General features: G+C 44.5%; 1 protein-coding gene across 2 annotated transcripts; it reads left to right on the forward strand.

Moving 5' to 3' along the window:
- Positions 1 to 1914: 1914 nt before the first annotated feature.
- Positions 1915 to 24110, forward strand: mustn1a (musculoskeletal, embryonic nuclear protein 1a). 2 transcript variants are annotated; one of them, XM_036533786.1, is made up of 10 exons: positions 1915 to 3171; positions 9746 to 9794; positions 10879 to 10974; positions 11204 to 11325; positions 13310 to 13422; positions 14565 to 14642; positions 14977 to 15126; positions 16362 to 16472; positions 21521 to 21647; positions 23309 to 24110. In XM_036533786.1, exons 1-10 carry the CDS (start codon positions 2958 to 2960, stop codon positions 23404 to 23406), a joined length of 1158 nt encoding a protein of 385 aa, XP_036389679.1. In that variant the 5' UTR covers positions 1915 to 2957; the 3' UTR covers positions 23407 to 24110. The 2 variants fall into 2 exon arrangements, with proteins under 2 accessions (XP_036389679.1, XP_036389678.1); XM_036533785.1 differs by lacking the exons at positions 1915 to 3171; positions 9746 to 9794; positions 10879 to 10974; ... (3 more) ...; positions 14977 to 15126; positions 16362 to 16472 and adding an exon at positions 20918 to 21051 and having other exon boundaries at positions 23309 to 24101.
- The last annotated feature ends 361 nt before the right edge of the window (positions 24111 to 24471 follow it).

The following is a 24471-nucleotide window of genomic DNA, read 5'->3' on the forward strand; positions in this document are numbered from 1 at the left end:
TGGAACATATTTACGTTAAAATCTTGTTAATTTACTGCCTCTTAAAAATAGTGAGGCCATGTCAGAATTCAGCATAATTCAATATCACTGTCTGGTTTGGTAATACATAATTTCGCATCTTTAAGATGTCTTAACATTCCTCAACTTCTGTGAGCTGCCTCATTTATTTGCCCTCATTAAAATAAATGGGTCAATTTGAGATTGTTAGCGCTTAATGAACAACCTCTGGGGTTAAAGACGTCCTCTCTATTTGCTGACAGAACACGGCTGCATGTTTGTTCAGGGAAGAGTGATGCAGAAACGGAATAATCTAATAATATGCAATGTGACTGATGTTTTGCTTTTGGGTCTGTTCCATCGTTTGTCATGGTTGTGTCTTTCTGGGTGAAAAAGTTGTGGGAAGTCACCATGGGTGGGGAGTTGTTTTTTCTTCAGATGGATCCATTAATTTGTATATGGTTATGCCTGGTCCTTGCTGTTTACTGTTTTTACATTCCACCCGCCTCCATTGAGTGGTTTATGGGTGTTGTTCTTTTGTTGGTTTCTTGTTTCGCTTTTTAACCAAACTTCACGTTTGTTGTTCTTTTTTCGGGACTGTGCTTACAATGGTTGGTGATTTAGAGACAAATGTAACTTCCCAACTGATTGCCTTTATGTTTCTGTTATGTTATTTAAGGTTGGGAAGGAATCCAAATGGGGGAATGAAAAGGAATTCAATTGTTATCAATTTGTGTATGTAAATTAAATTGTATATACGTTTGTGGAATATAATTGCTATTTAAAACCAAAAGAGAAATAAAAAATAAACCCCATTTTCAATACGTAGTTTCTGTGGTATGTTCAGCATGGTCTAATACTGAGGGTGAACTTGTTAGAAAAAGAGCACAGGGAGACCAGGTCTTTTGAGGAACCACCAAATCATGGGTACCCATTGTGGGATTCCCTCAATTTCACCTTCCATCTGCATAGTGAAATTGAAATGCTATAATCCTCATTACCTAGGCAGAAATGATGGAGAACAGGAAGGTAAGTCTGCATGCATTTGATGAGAATATGCAGCCGGTGCGAAAAGAACTAACTTCGTTGCAGCAGTGTGGTATAACGGTCAAGATCAGGCCTTTAACCCAAAGACTGCAGTTTCAGTTGCCTTGTGAGCCACTGCTGTAGCGTCCTTGCACATGACGCTTACCCTGAATTGCCTCGGTAAATATCCCGCTATGTAAGGGGATAATATGAAAAAGGTGATTTTAGGTTGCTTTAAGTAAAGGCATATGTGAAGTGCTTGTAAGGTAATTCCAGATTCAAACATAGAAAATTTTTATTTGGATAAGTATAATGCATCATAATGCAACCATAACAGGTTAGTCAATTAGTTCTTTTAAATCTTTCCATCAGATGGATTGCTACTGTTAAACTACCACTTTCCCTTTTCACTTTTGTCCTTGGTTCCCAGACGCAACTGTTTCTTCCGTCCTACATTTCCCGGCATGCACTTAACATGTCATAGGACAACCTGTGTCGTCATGACGGTCTAATTTGGAATGCGTGGGCAAAGCCGGAGCAGCTGGAATGAAGCTGTGAACTCGGCAAAACAAGCAGAAAGAACTCTGGACTTCCTATTCTGCGTTTTGTCGCAGATTTAAGTAATTGTGTAGTTTTGGCTAGTTAAGTGCACTGCACATTTGTAGCAGGCTACTGTTCATTTGCTTTGTCTCGCTGTGAAACTTAAAAATAAACTAATATAGCTAGCTAATGTTAGCTTACTGAACTCTGCAATTTGCAGCGGCGATCTGGCTGACCAGCAAGCAGTCACACGGGATGCATACGCCTGAGACGATGATGGAGAATGTTCTGTCTGATTTGCGCTGGAACAAGTTATCTGGATAAGAAAGGAAATGGCAAGCTGGTAAGGTAGCCACTAAACCGTTTCAAGACTGAAGACAGCTGGATTCTAACGCGAAGGACGGTCTTGTGCTAAAGGTGAAACGAACAATAACCAACAAGCTTGTTGGCTATTATCATAGCCAGCTAGCTATCTGGAAAGCTAGTCAGCAAGTCACGTTGACAAACCATTGTTGACAAACCAATATAAGAAGCAACCTGATTTACGAGTACCTGTGTGTTATCATAGCTAGGTACATTATTTATGTCATATAGAAAGAATCTCGGTAGTATAGCTAGCCGTTAGCTAGCTTGTATAGCTAGTCTGTGTAGACTACATAAATTCTGTAGACTGGATTCTGTAGAAACAGCTAGCTAAGAAGCCAGAAATGCTAGCTGGCTAACAAAACGCTTCCTGCCACAGCTGGTTTGCTAGGTATTTTCACATACTGTTCGAACATGGTTGTCTGACTGAAGCCAGCATTAGCTGCTAACGATTCATGCATATTGCATGCAGCCAGCTAGCAACATCGGTCAGCTAGCTAGCTTGTTGCGTCTGCACATCACGGTGCCCTGGTTGTAGTTAGATAACTAGTCAGCTAGCTAATGAGAATGCGTACATGACAGGTTTCATCAAGTAACGTTGAACCTAACAGTCGTAGACTAATGAGTCGTCGCCAAACTGCAGACATGAGAGGACAAGCAAGGACTGGTGTTTATCTACTTTATTTAGCAAGTTCGCTGGCTGGGTAACTAGTCACTAAATTAATACAGTTTAAATAAAGTCAAATAAGGACTCAATGTTATCCAGCTTGCAGAATTGTCCTCTCCTTGTGCGAAGCCACCAGCCAACATTAAGGATGGGTCAGCCGAATCAAGAAGAATGAATCCTATGTCTGTAGTCGCTGATTACATTCCTCCCAGCCATATGGATCGTTAGGAGTACAAAGGGGGACGGAGAAGACCAGTCGTTGGGGCGGAGTATTTGACATTTGAACTAAATCACATTAACTTTGATGCGCTAGCTATCCATCATAGCGGCGTCCTGCAGTTTTCATCTGGGTCACCTGTATGCCATGGTGGACATCGGAACAAAGCTGTTATCACGGTCCGGGGATGGGGGAGCCCCGGGCGCCGTGGTCGCCGCTGTCTCTCCCCGAAATTCCTCCTTGACAGTCAGCCCCACGCCTGACGCCGACTACCGCGGGTGCAAGAACGGCGCGTTGATGGACTCCTTCGGAATCTTCCTGCAGGGGCTGCTCGCGGTTGTGGCCTTCAGCACGCTGATGTGTGAGTATAATGCCACATTGGTGTTACACAGGGGTATACACCGCCGCATCGCACTTTTCTAAACACTGACGATATCTTAGGGGTGACCGTCATAATGCCACCTTTCTCCGATTGCCTTCACTTTCACCAGTAACCCTGTAACCCGGGGGTAGTAGACCCAGATGACGTGGATGTCACAGGGTCAGTGTGGTCAAGCATTGCCTCAAGGCTACCCGCCCCTCGTGATGAAGGGGAGTACTCTTTTTTTTCCAGTCATCACACTGCTTGTAACTTGAGAACCACTGTTAGAAGTGGAAATGGTTCAGTCAAGATGGTGGGTTAGTTGAGCTGGGGAGATGATTTGGTATGAAAAGAAAATGTGCACACTTTGACCCTGTATGATCAAGGTTCAGTCACTAGGTCAGGTCAGAATGCCTCTGGCCCTCAGCTCATTTTGGCACCAGGTCAATACTGAGTCTGCTGTTCTTTTTCTGGATTGGTGACAGGATCAAATGGCATGTGTTTGGTAGGCACCTGAAGGACATTTAACTGCAAATACAGTGCAGATACTTGTCAGTTGCCTTGTTCACCTCTGGAGACAGGAATGTGTCTGAGGACTGTGATTTGACCTCATGACCTTATGGCCCCCTGTCCTTCTCACTGGTACTCCTGCCCTCACAGTCTGAGGTATTTGTAAGTACTGTGCTGGTTTGGGAGGAATTATGCTCTGTACTGTCTACCTGACACAACTTGTGATATGTTTACTTGTTAGAAGACAATGGGATAGACTTCGCGGAGTTAATGTTGAGCAACACTGCCAATGGAAAGTTAGTTAAAGGTAGCTGTCAACTTCACCTCTCATCAGCAGTTTTGTGAAAATATTGTACAAAGTTTTACCTCTTGAACTCTCCCTATGTTACACAGGCTAAAAATGGTCTGTTTTTAAATTGATCAGCTGCTGAATAATGCTTTTGTATAGCTTTATTGCAATATTAAGTCAGAATTTGATCTCTCTGTTGGAACTGGAAAGAAATCAACTAAATGCAGCTGGACATTATCACCTTCATTGCATTGAGAGAGGCCAGCTCTGGGGAGAAGACACAGCTGCCTCACTTTTAGAGGGCAGTGCATGGAGTATTGGCTGTTTGAATAACACTTAAGGATTGCACGTACGCATTTCTGAAATGGTTCTATGTTATTGATTGGGTCTGTGCTTTTGACTCAAGCTGTTCTGGATTTCAGTCTGTTATATTGATCTGGAACTGTACTCATAGGTGATGCATTATTAATCGAGAATTTTGTTATGGATGGGGGCCTGTGTTATTGACATCACAATACACATACACGGAGCTTGAGGTAGTCTGAGCAGTACATTGCTTTTTCTGGTCTCACATTCCTCTCATCTCTCTCAGCAGATATTCAGCTTTGTAAGCAGATCCACGGAGTGGTTCTCATTAAAACTGTCAGGTCCATCTCCTGTCTCTCTGCTCCACCACCTTCTGAAAATAAGAACATAATGAAAGAAAGTGGGGTGAGCATGGGCAGGAGATGCAAGAGACAGAGATGGTGGGAAATAATGCGCAAAGGAAGGGAAGAGTAAGTCAAAAGAGAAGTGATTGTGGAGGTAAACGGCTTTCAATGGGGGCGCAAGGGTATACCGGTGGGCTGGCCACTGGTTAGGGGGCAAGAGGGCAGGAGGGGGAAGTGGGTAGGACTGCTGAACTGTGACAGAGCACTCCACCGTAAGCAAATGCACAAATATACACTGTACGGACAGAAATGCAGAGTAGTACAGCAAATAACACCATAGGTTTGTGGGTTTGATTCTCAAGTACCAAAGGATTGTGTGTTTGATTCCCAAGTAAAGGAAACGCGTCATTACCTTGAGCAAGAAACTTAACCACAGTTTCCCCGGCGTTGTGTTCTGTGTGACAGTGAAAGCATTGTAATCATTTGCTTAAACAGGCTTAGTCAGAAACCAGCTCTCTGTGTCTTTATAACACAAGAGCCATTTCCTGACCTTCCCCCAGGGAGCCTCTGTTGCCCCAGAGAGAACAGGGTCCCAGGTGTGTGCAACGCCAGGCTACAAACAAAGGACTGTGGCGCTTGTGTGTCATGTGACTGTGTCATTTGATGCTGCAGGCGAGTTACTGTGTAAATAAGTTAACTGGTAGTGTTCCAGCTTCGTTCAGAGTACCCCGTGGTTCTGCTTCTTCCCTTGGGTACAAGTCCAAGATACTGAAATAACAGGGGGACCTGGGGGTACAGGAAGATAGATGGCAAAAACCAGTTTTTGAACGACAGCTCACTGTCAGGTCTGTACAAGTTAACTTGTACAGTGTGGCATTTTAGAGAACGAAGTCATCTGACTGACTGCTAGTTCCTCATGCTGACATTAATCCCCTTCCCCCTTCCACTCACTTGCATATACTCATTCACAGCAGCCCGACTGCACAGCGTCACTGTGTAATGGGTATTGACTGACGCTGCCAGTCAGCCAGTTGAACCCTCTGCACTATTTCCTGTGCGACTTCCTGCAAGAAGGCGTGGTTTACTGTAAGAATTCGTGGGCAGCCAGTAAAGTAATTTTTTCTTCATTGGTATATGTTCCTGTTCCCAATAAGGCTGTGTTCTCCTTTCCCTCTGCTGCATTGACTTGGTGTGATTGTTGAATTCTGGCACACGTGTCTCGGATGACACATATTCCTCTGTGTTTGTGGTCTGTGGACGGCTGATGCTGATAGTTGGTCAGCATGAAATTGAGGCACCCTGCAGAATCTCTCCCTTTCTAGATTGGGCTTATCAGCCTTTCTATTTTTGACTGATTCCAGAACAGTTCCTGCTTGAATCAGCACCTATATTTGCAGGCTCAACCCAGAGGCTTGAGGCAGAAGGATGCTGATGACAGAAGGTTATAAGGCTGTCAGACCAGAAGAGAATAAGGGGGATGATTTAAAATTAAATGAAATTAATTTTAATGACGCAGCTGTGCCTTCTTGGACCGATCACAGCACAGAAGTAATCTTGGGTTTAATTTTAAGTCAGTTATTCCAGCAGCACCAAATGGTTCACAGTTTATTTTTAGACACGCACGTCTCAAGGACTGCTCCGAAATTCAGCATTGTGTTGTTGTGTACATACCCCTAGGTACTACCTGCAAGCATCTCTTCCTCCCTGCTGGAGGTGTAGAGTTTCTCTTCTGGTGAAATTCAGAAAGGCGTCCTGGCCATCTGTTCAGCACGGTCATTATAGATGGAGACAGGGAAGTGGTGCTTTGGGTTTCAAAGCCAGCTGAACAGGAAAGTGTGGAGGGGAAGCCGGCTCTGTGACCAGTTAGGTCAGGGACATAGACAACCTCTATATCCAAGCGTGGAGGGCTCACAGTCCCAGTTCATTCTAATTACTGTGACATAAACAGATTGCCAGTACCGATACAGGCACACACCCTGGACAGAACCGCAGGGCCATGAGAGGGCCTCTGTACAGCTCTGCAATGCTGGCCACGAGGCAGAGAGGCAGTTGGTGCGGTTCCTTTACATTCTTTAGTGTGACGGATGGGGATGGAATCCACGGCGACAAAGTGTCAGAGCCATGTCGCTTCAGTCACAAGGCCAGAGCGGAGAATCCATCTGCTTCCTGCTGGTCGAATCAGAATACTTGGGGTTTGGGCAGAGTGTGGTGGCTCCACACAGCACCAGCCTCTGTCTCCATACACTCCCATGTCACACAGCCTCTGTCTCCATACACTGGCGTGTCACACAGTTCCCCTGGAGTCTGATTGCTCTGTGGATCTCCCATCTCTTTGTCACATATTTACTGCCTCAAACTTGGTGGCAGTAGCTGCAGGGTGTGACCTCTCTCAGAAGGGTTAAGATATTTGTTCAGTGGATGATTAATGTTGTTGGGCCTGCTCGCTGCACAAAGCACGCCACAGAGCCAGATGAACAGAGTGTAGAAGGACTGTATGTGAACCTGTTAACACAGTATCTTTTTTTCCCCCCACCATGTCAGGTTGGATTTAAAAAGTGAGGTTACCAGCGTATCGCTTGTGTTTTGAATCATGCTGGAGGCAGGGCTGTGGCTCCAGCATATTTCACACTGTTTAATGGCTGTTTATTTCACTGAGGTCATTTGACTGATGTCATGGCAAAGGGAGAACACTAGTGTTCTGTTGGTTGCGGGTGACCGAATGATGTCATTGCCTTTCAAAACCTTCCCTCAGCCCGCAGACGTACATCAGAGAGGTGACCATAAATGGATCAGTGGCATTCCCTCCATTAAGCCTGGGATTTGTGGGATAGTTTATATAAAATGATTTACTGCACCAGATCCCACAGCTTTCTTCCGCCCAGTCACATCTAAGAGTGCAAGCCAGGTCAGGCCTTGTGTGCTGCCCACTCCTGCCCTGCCCCATCCTGGAGGAAACCCCCCAGGGGGCGGCCCCCAGTTCCACACCGAGGTGCCGTCAGATCGTGGGTCCCCACGCTGTGGTACTAAGAAACAGGTCGGAGAGTCTGATCCTCTCTCTGGTACAAACCCCACGGGTACATAGCGGTCATTGTGTTGACTGCTCTGATCATTTCGATTATCGCGAAAGGGACTTTCATCTTCCGAAGCGCAGCGTCACGGCGCACGGCTCTCTGCACACAGCTCACGGGATCGGAGTGGAAGCGGGCAGTAAATGCAAAGCGTGTGGGAAGGAGAGAGGCCGATCTCCTTTCATTTCCGCTCATCGCAGAATCCCCGTTAAGTAATGTCGACGTGTGAGCATGTCAGCAGGTTGGAGGGCAGTCCGGGGTGCATGTGTTTGTCTTTAAGGCTGTGCCTGCGGAGAGCAAGTTGGCGGTCTACACTGCTGTGTCCTCTGACGTTGAGCACACACCCCCCTTCTCTATTAAACTGCAGCTGGCGTACATTTATGCCTTTAGGAGCTGCTCTGTACTATTGGGTATTTTACTCTGTGAGCTTTGTAATGAATACTACAGTGCAAAAGTTCAATGTTGTGTCAGCACTGCTTGCCTGTTCCTGTTGGCACTCCCTTTCACTGTCGTAGTGTTGGGGGGCACTGTGCACAAACCTTGATCTTTCTGTTCTACATCAGGGTAGACGGGTAGTATTAGACCTGGCTGGTTTTATTAATCCACACCCTTGCACAGTACTTGGTGGAATTCTAATTTAAACTAGAACATAGGACTTCTAATATCTTGCACTGAAGATGTTCTGAAACCTCTTTTATGCCAGCAAAGGGACTGTATACCGGTAAAAGGTAATGAACAGTGGCTGCCAGACCTGTGCCTCTTGTTACAGTGCATGTCAGAACATCTCCAGAGATTGCATTCTCGGGATGCAAGCACAGCACAAGCTCAAAACAAACTCAGAACAGTCGATGAGAACCGAGCACCAACAGGGCAGAGAGCGGCACAGAAGAGGAGAGAGCAATTGTTTTGGATTGCCGTTTCCTTCTAAAGTAATTTTTTCTCCCGTATTCCTGTCTGAGAACCTCTGAACACCTTGTCATTTCAGAGCATCAGTATCCTATTGCCACAAGCAATTTTTCCTGGTTGAGAGTGGACCTCAGCCACTGCATCTTACACAATTATTGCTGTGCACACTGCAAAAAAGAAGCACACCAAAAGATGGATGGTCTCTTTGTCTAGTGCATGTTTCATCTCTGCACTGTGTGTGTGTGTGTGTGTGTTTAGCCACAGTGACTTGAGAGGCATTTGCTTTTTGAAATGATGGAAGGTAGACAGAAATAACTGAAATATTACGCTATGTTCTCTCATGGTCTCTTGAGCAGGGACAACTGTAGTGAAACAGACCAATCAGACTTCATCCTTTGGTGTGTTGTCATGGAGAGGGGACAGGTTTCTCTGTGGAGCAGACAGTGGATACAGTTTCATGTGTTTCCAGCACGGGTTTTCTGGCGAGGGAGGGAGGTGGAAAAATGAGTGCTCTCAGACACTGATCCTTGATTTAATCCAAATGTAGGATTTCCCCAATGTTCTTGTACACCTAGGTAGACTTGCATTTGAACAAATACATTCAAGCCTTAAATCTTGCTCTAATCAGAGGTTTAAGCCCTCTGTTTAAATGTTTTGTTTTAATCAATGCAGTGCAAGTGAGAAGGCTCTAAATTTCAACAGAGCCCTCTGAAATCCCTGTTAAATAATAGGCCTTTACTTTGTGTGGTGATTGAACAGTGGGAGCTGTGGTCTAAGCCCTGGAATTAAGACTGCAGGTCAGGCTGAGACCTTCACTCTGGTTCACAGAAATTGGCTAGCTCTGAAGACCGCATTCAGAAATGAAGAATGATAAATTTTCGCATGGTGATTGTATGAAGTGGTTGTTTACAGTTCCAGGGTCGTTTTTGTGTGACTTCGAACACATTCACACATCTTTGCATTTACAAAGAAACGTAGAATAGATCCGTTGGATTAGATGTGTTTGGTTTTTGAACACAAATTGTGGTCTTGAAGGTTTTCACGTATGGCTAGCCAAGCTACGTGAAGCCAGAGGTGAGTTGAATAGGGAGTGAAACGGAGCTTCGACTTTGGCTTTGACTGCTCTCTCTCTCTTTCTCTCTCCCTGTCAGTGAAGCGCTTCAGGGAGCCCAAACACGAGAGAAGACCCTGGAGGATATGGTAAACAGCCTTTCATTTCATGCCTTTATAACGCTTTGTGAGAACAAGCTACAGTATGTAGATTTGCTGAAAGGAATATCACTCATTTGAACAAACATGTTGCTAAAGAAGATCAAAGCAGCCACGCCAAAGGACTAAACAGGTTCTTTGTTTCATCTGCTGGAAGAAGCAGCAGACAGACTTACTGTATCTTTGTTTTAAAATGCAAAAGAAAACAGAAACCGCCTTCCAAATTAGTTGGCTACATGCTAACTATACATTATGAATCCAACTTCATTCATTTTGATCTCAAGCAACAAAGAAAGTGCTGGTTTGTGTGTGTGTGTGTGTGTGTTCTTCATATACCAGAGACCTTCACCATTCACTGAATATTTGAATATTCACCCCCGGCAACGCTCTGTTCGGCACTCTGGCTTCACATTCTATTCCTGGGCCGCAGGATGCAACACCAACCCACGCTGTCAGGAATTTATTTTCTGTATTATATTTATAGGATTAGGACATAACAAAATCATGCATTTTGCTCTGTTTTTGCTCTAATTGTGGAATCGCCAGTTGAGCATGAAGCTTGCTCTGCCTCAGCCTTCTCTGTACTCATTGAGAAGCACTGAAAGTGCGAAGAATGAAATCCTCTAGTGCACACACCAGAAAAACCAGCGCTTATTTTTCATATTACAGGCTCCACAGCGCATCACAGTGGAGCAAACGGCAAAGGAATTACAGATGCGTCTCCACTGATATCGTCCAAGGAGCATGCAAAATGCAGTGTCTTGGGCTGAGGCCTGCGCTCAAAGCGAGAGCCCTTACTGACTGAGCCAGTGGGAAGCCATTGATCACTTATTGATTTCATTATTAAATTGTTTTAATGCTGTATATGTGTTTTTTTGTCTGAGATCTACATGTCTGGCATGAATCTCTTGCAAACAGTGAGACTCCTGTAAATGGGCTGCAGTTTTTCTGTAGGTCTCTCTGCATAAACCTTTCAGTCACCATCAGCAGTATGAAGGTAGAGGCCTACCCTTTGTGTTGGTACGTGTGTGAGTGTTAAACTGCTCTTCCCCTCCCTCTGTTCTGCCTCTCTCAGGTTCCTGGACACCTCCAAACAGGCCATTGGGATGCTGTTCATTCACTTCGCCAACGTCTACCTGTCTGATCTCACTGAGGAGGACCCCTGCTCCCTGTGAGTGAGTGTGTGTCTGTGTGTGTGCGTGCGTGTGTGCGTGCGTGCGGTTGTGTCTTTGTCTTTCTGGGTCTGTGAGTGATGCACGGTTTACAGCACAGTGTTCACTTACATTCAGCTTACTGTGTTAGTTATGATTTCAAACAGGTGTTTGGCGTGATCAGCTGAGGGTGTGTGCCATTGACCTTCTGTCGAGTGTGTGTAAATGGCTGTGATTTACTCCTCGCAGGTACCTCATTAACTTCCTGTTGGACGCGTCTCTGGGCATGCTCCTGATCTATGCGGGGGTGCGAGCCGTCAGCGTGGTGGTGGAGTGGCGGCAGTGGGACTCTCTACGTTTCGGGGAGTATGGTAAGCAAACACTACACACCAGGCACAGCTACCATAGAGAAGAGCTTTACAAAGTGAACCAAGACATTACCCTCTGAACTGTGACTACGTTTCTCTACAAATCCTTTCAGACAAGTTGGAATTAAAGTTAGAATAGTCGTATTCTTTTCATTCCTTCCATTTCCATTCAAGCACCCCCGAACCCCTGAAACTGCTGTTTCATGTCAAAGCTGTCATTATTCTGTGTTCAGTCTCTCTTTGAGAAAGAACATTTAGTGTCCTGAGTCTTTCAGTCTTTGTAATATGTTTCGTAATACACATGTTTGTTCAGTATAGTCGTCTTTATCAGTGATTTTGCAGTCTCTTGATCTCCTAAATCCATGAAAGGATGCATGGTAATGCTTGTGATTAGATGGCTGAGGATATGTTGATGTGATATGTTTCTCAGACTGTGGTGTTGTGTTTGAGATAAGCATGTTTGTCTCTTAGCTTATGGTCTACTTTCAGTTAAAATATATATTTTTTTATTTTTGGTAATGTTTTACTCAGGACTGATGTAAGAGGGCTCCCTTTTCCACAAGGTCACCTGGTCACCTTTCTTTGGTGCTCTGACAGCGAAACCCTGTCTCCCTGCCTACAGCATGGATTCGTTATCTCAAATGGCCCTAAATATATTCTCCAGCCACTGCTCAGTGCTGGTCCAGTCATCTTTTAGTTTGCTTTTCTGATTTCTCATCCTTGCCCTTAGATGTATTATTCTTTATCATCTCTGATGCCACTGAAATCTGTTTCCGTAATGTAATTTGTATTGATTACTTCAGTGATGGGGTCGCATGTTTCCTCCATTAAAGGATCTTCCATTTCTCGTTTTGTATCCGCGACTGTTTTATGGTTGATGGTTCCAGACCGTAATTTGTTTCCAAATACATTTTTTTGTTGTTCTGTATGCTGCCGGCCATATGCTATCTTCATCACAGCTTTGAAGGGAAAGATTAATTTGATAGCTTCAGAGAAACTTGCATTTGGCACTGATTCAGTCTGTTTTGTTTTCTGCTGAGTCAGTCCAGCTGATGATCACAATACCACCCCCTTTCCTGATCCATGTCTGTTGTGCATCTTTTATGTTGTTTCCTTGCTAGCACATGGCCGGTTTGATTTCCTCCATTGTTGTGATCTGTGTAGATTTCTACATGCAGGTGTAAAAAGCTGCTTTTTATTATTACGAGGTTGCGCAGTCTGCCAAATTCCTGCTGTCACTATTTCCTATTCCACGTCTCTCCATTAGATTGTCCAGTTCTTCATGGTGCTTTCACGCTCTTGCATTCAAGTGTACAAGGACTTTCTGTGACAAGTTTATGCACCAGGAACAGAATAGTCTGGAATAGTTTGTATAACTGGGCTTTGACATAGTTGTTTGTTTCTTTGGTGGATAGATAGGCTTGTGTGATTGATAGTTTCACATATTTTGTGAAGGATCAGGCATACCAGTGATTTTTGTTCTTTTGATCTCTAAAATTCAGTTTAGAATTTCCCAAGTAGTAATGTGATCTTTATTAGTGCTTCTGTACTGATCACAGGGGAAAGAAAGAAATCCCTTATTTTCATTGTATCACTAATTTTCTCGTTCTGAATGGATTTTCAAATGCTGAAAATATCCACTAGGTGGCGCCAGTTCCTGAGTGTGTGGCAGAGTAGTAGTAGCTTAGACTTGAGCAAAGAATTTGCATTTTTGCATTTGCAGTGTTTTACAGTACATTTGAGGCGTGTGCTATAAAAACCAGGTTAAGTTCCAAGACTGCACGAGCCCGAACATTGTTTAAAAATTAGTTTTAATGAACATCAGTGAAATATTTTACTGCACACTGCAGGTATAAAAAAAAAGCATCTGCACATTCTCAGACCACAAACAGTAACATTGAAGACATACTGTATACACACAGACAATAATATTCAGTATTAAGCATATTCAGCTCATTGTTAACTGTGCTCCCGCTTGTCTTTCCAGGAGAGCCGGTGCAGTGCAGTGCCTGGGCAGGGCAGTGTGCCCTCTACATCCTCATTATGATGTTTGAGAAGGTCCTCATTATCCTGGTCCTGCTCATCCCACAGTGGAAACAGGTGAGAAAAGGGGCACTGTGGGCAAAGGGCGAGGGTTCGGGGTCAGGGCAAAGGTGCGGACAGCTGGGCAAAGCATGCAGAAAAAGAGCGTAGGGACGATTGAGTGACAGAGGCTGCACTCCAGACTGCTTCCTCGTTCACTCGTCTGACTGGAGTCAGACATGTTGCTTTTATTGAGGGCCATCCTGATACTTTGTGCAGCAAATTTCTGTTGGGATATTAGGCATATTAGGACCTGGAGTGGGGACTTGATGGTATCAACAAATAATCATGCCACATATGTGCTCCATGAAGTGCATGGGTGAATGGGGCACTTTGGGACACCACATTAATGTAAGTTAGTGGATAGAGAAATACTGGTTCATAACTTTGGGAATATGTATATGCGTATTTCTGCATTGGGCAGCTCATGTAATGACATCTTCCGAAGGCTGCCAAGATAAAACTCTTATTCATTACATTACCCAGAATGCCATAGGTTGCTTTATTTATTTGACTGATGCCTTTAACCAGGCTGACTTACAGCACCTTGTCCAGAAATCATAAATCCTCCTCCACTCCAGTGGAACAAAGCTACATTTTACAATTAGTGTTCCATGACATTTCAAAACCAAATGAGAAAGGTGAATAGCCATGTTGAGGTACAGTAACAACACCCACAGTTGAATGATGTGATTTACTTAGGCTTCTGGTGAGTCAGCTAATTCATTTATCTTAGAGTTAATTTGTAATCTACCCCTAGCCACATTTTTACTATGAAATCTGTTGGTGAGAATGCAATGTCTGCTGTTAGGCATATGGGTAAAATATCTCTAGAAGTGCTCATTTAACCAGGCTCCACAGCTGATGGCTGTACACCACAGCTTCCGTTGGTGTCCTTGAGAAGCCTTTGGCCTGTTGAACCCAGTGAGGCCTGCACGGGCCGGGGAAACGCTGAGAATACAGGAAAAGAGATTGCTTTAATGGGATGCCGTGAAATAGGAAGCAAAGAAAATACTCCCTTCCTGACACTCACAAGTTAAATATCTGTGTAATTTCCATTGTCTAAACAGTGTATACGTGTGTGTGTGTGTGTGTGTGTGTGTGTGTGTGTGTGTGTGTGTGTGTGTGCGCGTGTGTGTACGTGTGTGTCTATGTTGCAGCTTGCCCTTCTTAACCCTATAGAGAACCCAGAGCTGGAGCTGGCCATCGTCATGCTCATCGTCCCCTTCTTCGTCAATGTAAGTGAGCATCACCATTGTCCTCATCGTTATCACTGCTAACAGTGCTGCAGAACATGCTGGAGGATGCATACCTCACGACCACAGTGTATGGTGTGTGGGTTTGTTGTCACATCACACTGTTTTGTTCAGACAGGCTTGGAGCTTTTGTTACTCTGTCCATTTGCTGTCTCGCTCCACACAATTCATAAATATTGTGGTATGTTATTGTGAAGCATTTTAAGTAGCTGTTTGTGTCTCATCGTCTTTGTGCGTTTATGTCTATGAGTTTGTGGGAGTTTGTGTGCAGCTGAACTCTGCCTCAGTGAGGTGTGGCTGTGTGTATGGTCCTCAGGCTCTCATGTTCTGGGTGGTGGACAACTTCCTGATGAGGAAGAGCAGAACGAAAGCCAAGCTGGAGGAGAGGGAGGGCGGGGACAGCTCCCGCGACAACAGCAAGGTGCGCTACAGGAGGGCACTCTCCCATGAGGAGTCGGAGTCCGAGGTGAGACCGGAGTCTGAGGTTGGGCCCGAGCTGGGTGCAGACGCTGATGCTGTGGTGTAGATGCACAGGATGGAATGGTGATCAGCATAACTTGACTGGGCACCATTTCTGGATCCAGAGCTCACTGCTCTTTCCTCATCTAGGCTCAACTTCTGAAAGCTAGGATGCACTCCAGTCTTACTCTGGATATACTTGTCACATGCTCTGCTTGGTTACCCTTTAATGAGTTACAGTGTCTGAGGTACTGTTATAAATCCAAGAGACGAGGTTTGTCTAGGCAACCAGTCATACAAATATGCTTCTTCTCAACCAAGTGTTTCTCAGTCAGATCTGGGTACAAAGTGTTGCTGCCTGTGTCTTTCGGTTTTTGTTTTTTTTTTATGTTTGTTTCTCCTTATGCATATGCCAAATGAAAACAGCTTCATTCCAGCCATTTCGCATAAACATAGCTCCTTTAATGTGTGCACTGTTATTAATATTAATATGAATAGAGCCATTCCTCTCCATTGATTCATTTTGTACTCAGTACTTGGCAATATATATAGTTGGTTCTTCCTTTAATGTACCTCAACAGAATGATGGGCAGTAGGGTGACAGACTGTGTATTAACTCCAGAAGCTGGAAGCGGAGGGCTCGTAATGAGCTTTCCAAAACTCCACAGCAGCAGTCATTTTTGACCCGCAACAATGCGGTGGTGATGGCGTTCTGCAAATCGATACAAGCCCTCCATCACCACTGGCAGCCGAAGGCCCTGGCTGTCCCCTCTCACAGAGTTAGAGAGCAGATCTACAGAAGCCCTAGGAGATTTATTGTCCTCTATTGATGTGGGCCAATGGCCTTTGTTCAGAGCAACACAGCACCTGAGCGCATGTACAACTGTGCAGTTTGTGGCAGTTAAGTAATGTGCTGTCACTCACTATCCGGAGAGAGTATGTCCACTTATAGTGATGCTAAAACAGGCCAGGGTTATGGTGACAAAAAAAAAAAATGTTCTGATTAGGCATGGATGTGGTTGAGAGGCTGTGCTCCTCTCTGTAACCCCTGTTCTTCAGAGAGTTTTAATTCCTTCATCCTGGCCACAGCTGAAGGTCATTTTAAATGAAATGAAATGAAATGCTTTTTTTCCTCCAACAAAGTAGATGGAAAAAGATGTTGCTTTCGCAACCATTGAATTTGTATCCTGAACATCTAATGTGACTTTAATTGACATTGATATGAGAACTCCTTCCCCTCAGATCCTGATCTCGGCTGATGATGAGATGGACGAGTCAGATGTGGAGGAGGACATGCGCAGACTGACTAACCTCAAGCCCATTAAGAAGAAGAAGCACCGTCTTGGACTTCCTGTCTGACCCCATCTGCTCCGCCCCTTCTCCTCACCCCACTTTCCTTCACTGGATTCATGACTCTGCAAGGGAACTGGACCCTTTTGTAAAGTAAACTTGACAAAACTGACAGCCCTGGAGGGCAGTGCAGAGGGCCAGGAAGGAACGTTGACAGTTGATGATCAAGCAAGCCAGTTGGAGAGCACATCCAATGTCCAGGCATCCTGTCAGAACTGGGCCCAGTCATGTGGCATAATGGGTCTGGTGCAATGGGAGAACAAAGTGGTTGGACCCAATCAGAAGCAAAAGATGCAAGATGTCAGTAGCATCTCTGTTTTTTGAATGTCCAGGATCTGGGGGAAGGGGAAGTGGCTGTCAGTGGGTGGTGACTGCCCTCATTTCTTTACAATATGTATCCATTGCCCTGCGTTATGGCCATAACTACAGACTGATGGGCTGTTTGCTGAGAGGGATCTTTCCAGAGTGTCTGGAGAGATAAATTGTACTATGCATTAGAGTTCTCTATTACGGTATAAGACATTTCTGCGATTAATAACGAATGGATTTTTCTATCGTGATAATGTGACCTTTCTACGGTTAATCAGGTGACAGGAAGCACAATGAAATGTTGAAATAGCGTTACAGAATGGGATTTTTCCAGAATGGATCAATCTGATTTGTCTCTCACAATTAATATATTGTTGTGTTTTGTGTGTACTATGTGTTCTGTCAGTTTTGCCTCCTGTGTCCAGCCTATCTAGACTCTACCTGTATTTATATTTATATGTCCAGACTGACGGCAGACTCTTTAAGCTGTTGTGTGAGCAGGGTCTGTGTGTCCCACCTGCCTGCCTCCTCTGCCGGTGCAGGCAGAAAGGTCTGTTTCCCAGTGGAGACGACAGTCAGACTTTTAGCATAGGGAACTCCTTCTAACCACCACAACTAACACTGAATGTAGAATTCCTTAGTTAACATAAGTGTCTTTAATGCAAAAGGGAAATGCAACCAAACGTGTGACCAGCGCACAAGGACAAAGCTGCTGTCTGTCTCAAAAGTCACAGGGTGGACTCGATGCAGCTAATGTTTTAAACTGAATGGGAGTTCTTAAAGGTAGTGCCAGCAAAGGACCGACAAATGAGCAGGACTGAACCACAGGGGTTCTAAGTAGCGCTCAGCTGAATTTTTACTGTTGCCAGCAAGACGAGTACGGTATGGCAGTCGCTGGTGCCTGGCTTGAACTGGCCCTGCGCACATCTGATCCGAGACCTGTGGCTTGACCTGCTACGGACAGCTCTCGAACACATTGGAGTCCTTCTGTTCTTCCCATGCCATCTCTTCTCAGTGTATTACGACCTTGGCACAGTAACAAGCTTTTGTGTCACTGTTGGTAGCATTTTGTTGTGTATTTATGTTTTTTTTTTATTATCGTTTGCCAAATGGGAGCTTCCAGGGATCCTCATTCCGTGGGTGTGTAAACGTATGGCCTTTGTGTCTCTGGGATGTTACAGTTCATGTGTTGGTCATTTCACTGTGATCCATAAGAGTTGTTGTGTCCTCTGGTGTGCAGTTCAAAGCTTCTTGCCTGTGTGCCCTATGACTCTACATGTTCCATACCTTTCTGTGTGGGTTGAATGATTGTGCTTGTTCTCTGCGCTGGGGGTGTAACTGACATTTAGACAGGTATCGTGTGAACACGTTTCAAAAATGTCAAGGATTATTTTTAACAACTGAAGCTGAGTTCAATTCTGAGACTATAAACGGTGCTTTAATGCAAATTGATGAGGTACGTTCTCTCGTGGGAGGGAGAGAGGCACAGTTGTGTGGTTCCATGCAGTGCTTTGCATTGTACTTGGACAGACCTTTAGTTGAGAACGCTCAATGCTAGCAAGAAACAGCCCTTTTCAATGAGAGTTGTGGAGCCTAATAATCTTACTCCCCATCCTGTCCATATCTGGGATTGATTTGACTTTCAGACTGTGAAGTCAATAGAGCATATGTTTTTAGCTTGTCTTCTTAAATAACACAGCTCAGACTCAACCAAGGTTTGGGCTGTGGGACTCAGCATGCACTTGAAATAAGCACAATCACCGGGGAGCAAAATTCCATTTTTATTAATGAGAGATTGGCATTCTGTGAGAAGTCTGTTTACCCTGGCAGAAGCAAAACTTACATCCCCCAAATGTGAGTTTTGGGAAAGGACAAAGTGAATCCTTGCTTCTGTGACTAAGGGAGTGTGACCTCCATAAGTAAGCCGGGGCATCTTGAGTTTGTGTTCTCCATTGTTCGACCGGCCAATGACAAACCCACAGCCAGGCACACAGATGCAGTGGAACATGTGGAAGCGGGACCTGTGTTGTTTAATTTTTCCCCCACATTATCTTTGTTTTGGGTGTCTTGTTGAGATTATTTTGTTTTCCCCTGAATGTACGTGTGTTCTGTCTAAAGGACCAGACTTGTGTGTTAAAGGGACCAGGATGCTTTTCATATCAGCTGCATTAACCTCAAGGAAGTGGGACCAGACTGAACCCAGGTCAGTCTGGCTGTGTGGTTTGGAGCAGGCGCAAACACGGTCAAGGAGACTGACCACTTGACTAATTATGATTATGTGTGGTACAGGTGAGGCAGAACAGAACAAAGGAGAACTACTGGTTCTAGCCACTGTCACCTCCACTTGTAGTCATGGAGCTTCTGGGTGAAGAAAAGGACTTACGTAATGTACTTACATTGCATATACATTTGCAATAAAGTTTCTAAAACAATGCTCACTGACCAGGAAAAATCTTTCTTTTAGATTGATGATGTTGTGGCCTTTTTGTTTGCTGTGCTTTTCAAGTATTTTGATCAAGAACAACTGAAGCATACGTCACTGTTTTGGTCACCCTTTGGGTATAGGTATTTGTAAGGCAGGATGAGAATACCAAATGAATGGTAAACTGTTCTCTTGACCTGGTCTGGGAGAGGGTAGACTATCCGAGCTGCTAACTGGATTGAGTAAGGTTTATAGGTAGGATCATTAAGTGTGGTTCTGACTGTCCAGAGTTTGTGCTCTTAAGATGCTTAAGTAGCATTAACCCTGGAACCCAGGCATCAGACTCTCTGATAAACATGCATTCACTGTGACTGTGACAAAATGCCAGTTTTGTCAGTCTGCTCCCCTTTGAGCTGGGTGAATTGTTACTCTGGACCACAGTGAAAGTACATTAAGAAATAACGATAAAGGCAAGGGATTAGCTAGAACTCAGAAGCGGGCCTCCTTGTAAATTCATGACCCTACATGTCCCCAAACCAAAATTTTCAGAAGCCAGATGTTCCTCCCAGTTCAGCACAATGTTTGTATCTTTAGTCTGCACTCATAAAATGGTGTAAAATATGCAGAGGTCAGAACAGGGAACCAATTAAAGTGGCTCAGTTCATATGAGCATGTCTTTTTCACTATATTAGGACTTGCATGCATGAGTAGGTCAGTGGAGTTTCTGTTATCTCTTTTTCTGTCTTTAAGATTTGAAAATGAAGACATGGAAAGTAAAAAAGGTAGGGTAATGCATTTCAGAAAGAACACATGGTGCTGTTTAACATGTTGAAGATCCTCAGGAGGATAATGTTTTTGCACACCAGATTATTGCCACTCCCAAAACATCCGTGTCCAATTTGGCTCCGCCAAAACCCCCTGTCCCAGCAGACCTCTGGTTATCAGCCCAGCAACAGTGAGCTCACGGACACAGCCGTATGAAATTATAGGTCCCTCTGATGCTCACAGTGCCCAGGGCCTTCGTTACCAGACATGTTTCTCTGCTGAGTAGCTATGCACGACTTCATGTGAACTTTAATAGCCCCCTGCCCCTCATCTCAATCAAGGATCTCAGAGGGAAGGAATAATGACAGGATATGGAGTGAAAACAACACAGGGAGGGCAAAAAGAGACGAGAAAAAACATGAAACAGCCAGCATCTCCGTTACCATGGAAGTTGTTTGCTTGTTTGTTTGCTTTTTTTACGATCAGAATTTTTCAGGAATGTGCTTGATGAGGCTCGCCTTGCTTTTGGAGAGTCTGCCTCCCCTGTCTTTACCCCCTGCCCCCGTCCTGACTGTATCTAATAGTAAAGGAATGTGGGAGTGCATGGCGTTTATAAAAAACAGACAGAGACACTGAACAGAAGGATGTAAGTGCCGATAAGTGGAGCAGACTTGTCAAGGAGCGGAGAAAGTGCAATGGGCAGAGAGGACTGAGGATAGCGGAACTGAAGAAAACCTGAAAAGAGTATGGTTGGATGAGAGGGGAAATAAACGTTTAGTTGTGGTGGTGGTGGGGTGGGGGGTGTTTTTGGCCTATCCAGCTGTCCAATTGTCATAATTGTGGGAACACCAGTCCCAGCTGTACAGTGAGTAACGTCATGCCTAATAATACACTGTGAGACAGAGGCAGAAGAGGAGGAGCCTGCACAGTTGCTGACAGAATGATGGCCCACCACTGGGAAGCAGAGTATATATTGGCCTGAGAGGAGGAAAGGAGGGTCACCAGCACCAGGACTGACCAGGAGTTTGTTTCTGAGAAGACTGAACCCTTGTAGTTCCTGCAGATCCCACAGAAACCATGTCTGAGGTAAGATGGGTTCGTGAATGGTTCTGGGGGGTAGGGTAGTAAAATCAATGTGGACTGATACTAGTCATGATGGAATAGCTGCAGAATGTTTTTGTTGTAGTTTGCAGTTGCTCTCCTCAGGCTCTTGTAGAGGGTAGCTGCTGCATATAACATTGAGTGGTACCGTAAGCAGTATGCACGACCACACTGGCTGTACCATATGTAGATGATGTGTTTTTAAATTTGTACTAGTTAATAAAAGAACTGAATGTATGTGTGTATTTTTGTGGGAACAGGGACGTGAGCTGAAAGATTCTCCTTGACTCAACTCAGTTAATGGGATAAATGGATGGATCTAGAGAGGGACAAAGATGTGAACTGTACTTGAGTCTCACACTTTGTTGCTCCCCTCCTTCATTCCCTCCATCTCGGTCTCTCCCCCGTCTCTCTCTCTCTCTCTCTCCCCCCCCCCCCCCCCCCCCTCACTAAGCCTGATGAGGAAGAGATGAAGATGAAGAGGCCTATGATGAAAGAGGAGGACCTGAAAGGAGCTCGAGACCAACTGGGGTCAAAGGGGGAAGTGAAGAGCAAGACCTTCGAAGTCATGGAGGAGTGTGGTGAGTTTGGTGTCGTTTCATCTCCGTGACAATCCTCCAGCGGCATCACACAATGGTTAAGGGTTAAGGGTCAGGCCTGATGTAAAGTAATAGCAAAAATGTTGGCTTGGACATAAACAAATGGTGCATTTTATGTCTTTGTCTTATGTATTGCAGTAAGCATGTTACTGTACACATTGCGTTTCACAGCTTTATACATCTCATATGTTTAGAATACTGTCAGATTGTTAAAGGAAATGGGTTGTTTAAATCCCCATAATGAACTGTTTTGGCTTTGTTGCTTACAAGTGTAGATACTGTATGTCTGCCTTTGTCAATATTTAGAAACAAACAGGATTTTCTTGTCTAAAAGAGGATGTTATTAAATCTCCTTAAATTTAGGCAAGGAAAGGGAACCAATACATGATTACACTGAAAAACCGTAAACTGAGTGATGTGGGATGAAGGAATTGGCAGTGGGCTTACGGGATTCTCCTGCGTTTCTGTTCAAGCAGAGCTGAGGAAGATTCTACAAATGCCCAACATGGGGGGAGGTCAGGCCCCCCATCACTTTCATTACAGAGCAGGTCTTTCTTCTTCTGAGAGAAGGGAGAGAGAAAGTTAGCGAGGGAGAGTGTTAATGATGGTCTGAGTGCACAAGTTTCCACTCCTTCTTTAGAGTCTTATGGGACGGAGGGGGGAGCAGAAGTCTGAGTGGGAGTTAGTGCCACCCCCTGGCCCATCCAAGGAGGGGCAGGAGGAGAGTGAGCTCTTATGGAAGTGAAGTGCCACTTGTGCTTACTGGAACGTTCATTGGTTAGGAGCGCAAAGCCATTGGTTGGTAGCAATGACCAAACTGTTGTTGTGCTTCCCCTCTATCTGTACACTGTGGCAGTCATTAGGGAAATCCTCTGGTATCTAGAGGGCTTGTGTGGGTTTAAATCACAGGTCTGGCGCTCTTGTTGTACCCTTGAGTAAGTTGTATAAACTCTTCAGTTGTCATATGTAAACAGCAGTAAGTCATCCTAGATGAGAGTCTGCTAAGGAAATACAAAATGCAGTCTGCATGAAAATCTGGGATTTGTCTTGTTCAAATGTGCATAGCTGTTTTTTTGATCACTTTTGTTTCAGTATTATTAGTTTTTTTTAATACGTAATGCATAACTTATGTGCATGGCAGCTTGCATTGCATTCACTTCACTTTTTGTACAGGTGGAGCTGAATGATGAGAGTAAAGCAACCATTTCTAGGAGCTTTTCCACCCATAATTTCAAATCTGTGTCTCTCTGATCGCAAGTTATGTAGCTACATTAACAACCTCTACTCAACATTACCATCTTGGTGCAGTTGCTGTCATTTTTGACTGATAGTTTTGTCTTTGGTTGTCATTATTCATGAGTACATGGGCTTATGTTTGTTTCACCTGTTACTGTCATTGATTATCTTAAGTTGTGTTACTCTCCTGCCTTTATTTTCTTTTTGTTACTCACTTGTTTGTATATTGAAGGGGACCAAACTGTCTTACTTTACCTGTTGATACATATATCAGGGTTTGGGCTGTATACCTGTTGTATATGTATCCTTGTTTATTGTGGACATGGTGTGTCTGTGTGTACCTGATGTTGCTGTGTTGTGCTTGCTTACTGTGTGCTGGGCTGTTTACCTGTTCTCGTTGCCTGCAGAGCGCGTGGGAAAGGTGGCTCCCTCCGTGTTCAGCAGTGTGCGGTCTGGGTCAGAGACGGCCTTCAGCAAGCCACCAGCCAACGTGCGCAGGAAGTAGTGCCGCGGAGACGATGCGGCGGCCGCGCCGCTGTCTTCAGTGAGATGATGGACTGACGGACGGACAGACTGAGGAGACTGACAGAGGACTTTGTCTAACTCCGTTGGAATGGTATTTCAAGCACTGAGTACTGGAGTGTGTGCGCATGTGTGTGAAGGGCTGTGTGCCAGCCAGTATGTGGTGTGCATGTTTAGCTTAATTCTTCTGTTGCTTGCTGAAGTCTGTCTGTGTGACAATTCAGGTTCACCAAACATCAAACTCTTGTGTGATACTTAGCAGAGATGGAGCAGGGCTGCAGTACAGACATAAGCCTGTAGACATGTGACCAAGAGTACATTATACTCTGGAGTAGACTCTGTAAAAGGGATCTAATCATGACAGAGGTGTGGCCGATTTTATATAGTACAAAAACAAAAATGGCATCCCAACCGAGGGTACTTCAGGGTACTTAATGTCATATTAATCATTAATTAATTAATTCATTGTTCTGTGGAACTCTCTTTCAAGAACTTTATCTTTTCTATATTCGGGCTTAAATGCTGTGCCTTAGATGCTTTACCAGCATTTGAGTATGTTAAGTGAGTGCCTTTCTCTGAGTGTGTCATCCATTAGCCAAAGTCCTCTAGAGTGGCCTGTTAACTGAATTGTGCACTTCAGTCTCCATTGTTGAAATGTTCATGCTTTTTATATGCTCGTTTGCGAATAAAAGCACATTTTGAAAACTGCCTTGTGTAGTTGGTTTGAGAAGAGTGGAAGAGGACAGGGGACACTGACTAACAGCAGAATGCAATCGGGAGGAGGACCACCACAGATCACTCTATGCCTCTGAGAACAGAATCTGGAGCAGGATCCTTCCTGCGTACCACTGCATAGTCTAACATGTCATAGTGGAGCACAATGCTGCTGGTTCCTTTCATTCATTTACACTTTTACAAATACTTTTTTTTTGCCTCGCGTCCCTTTACCCTTGGTGACCCCTGTGGAAAAAACAATTACTGTTGATTGGGTGAGAACGCCTTTGTTCTCTGCAGAATATGTGGTTTTGTCTCTTAATTGGTTTGCTGC

This window comes from Megalops cyprinoides, chromosome 7 (assembly GCF_013368585.1).
Source record: "Megalops cyprinoides isolate fMegCyp1 chromosome 7, fMegCyp1.pri, whole genome shotgun sequence".
Classification (NCBI taxonomy): Eukaryota; Metazoa; Chordata; class Actinopteri; order Elopiformes; family Megalopidae; genus Megalops; species Megalops cyprinoides.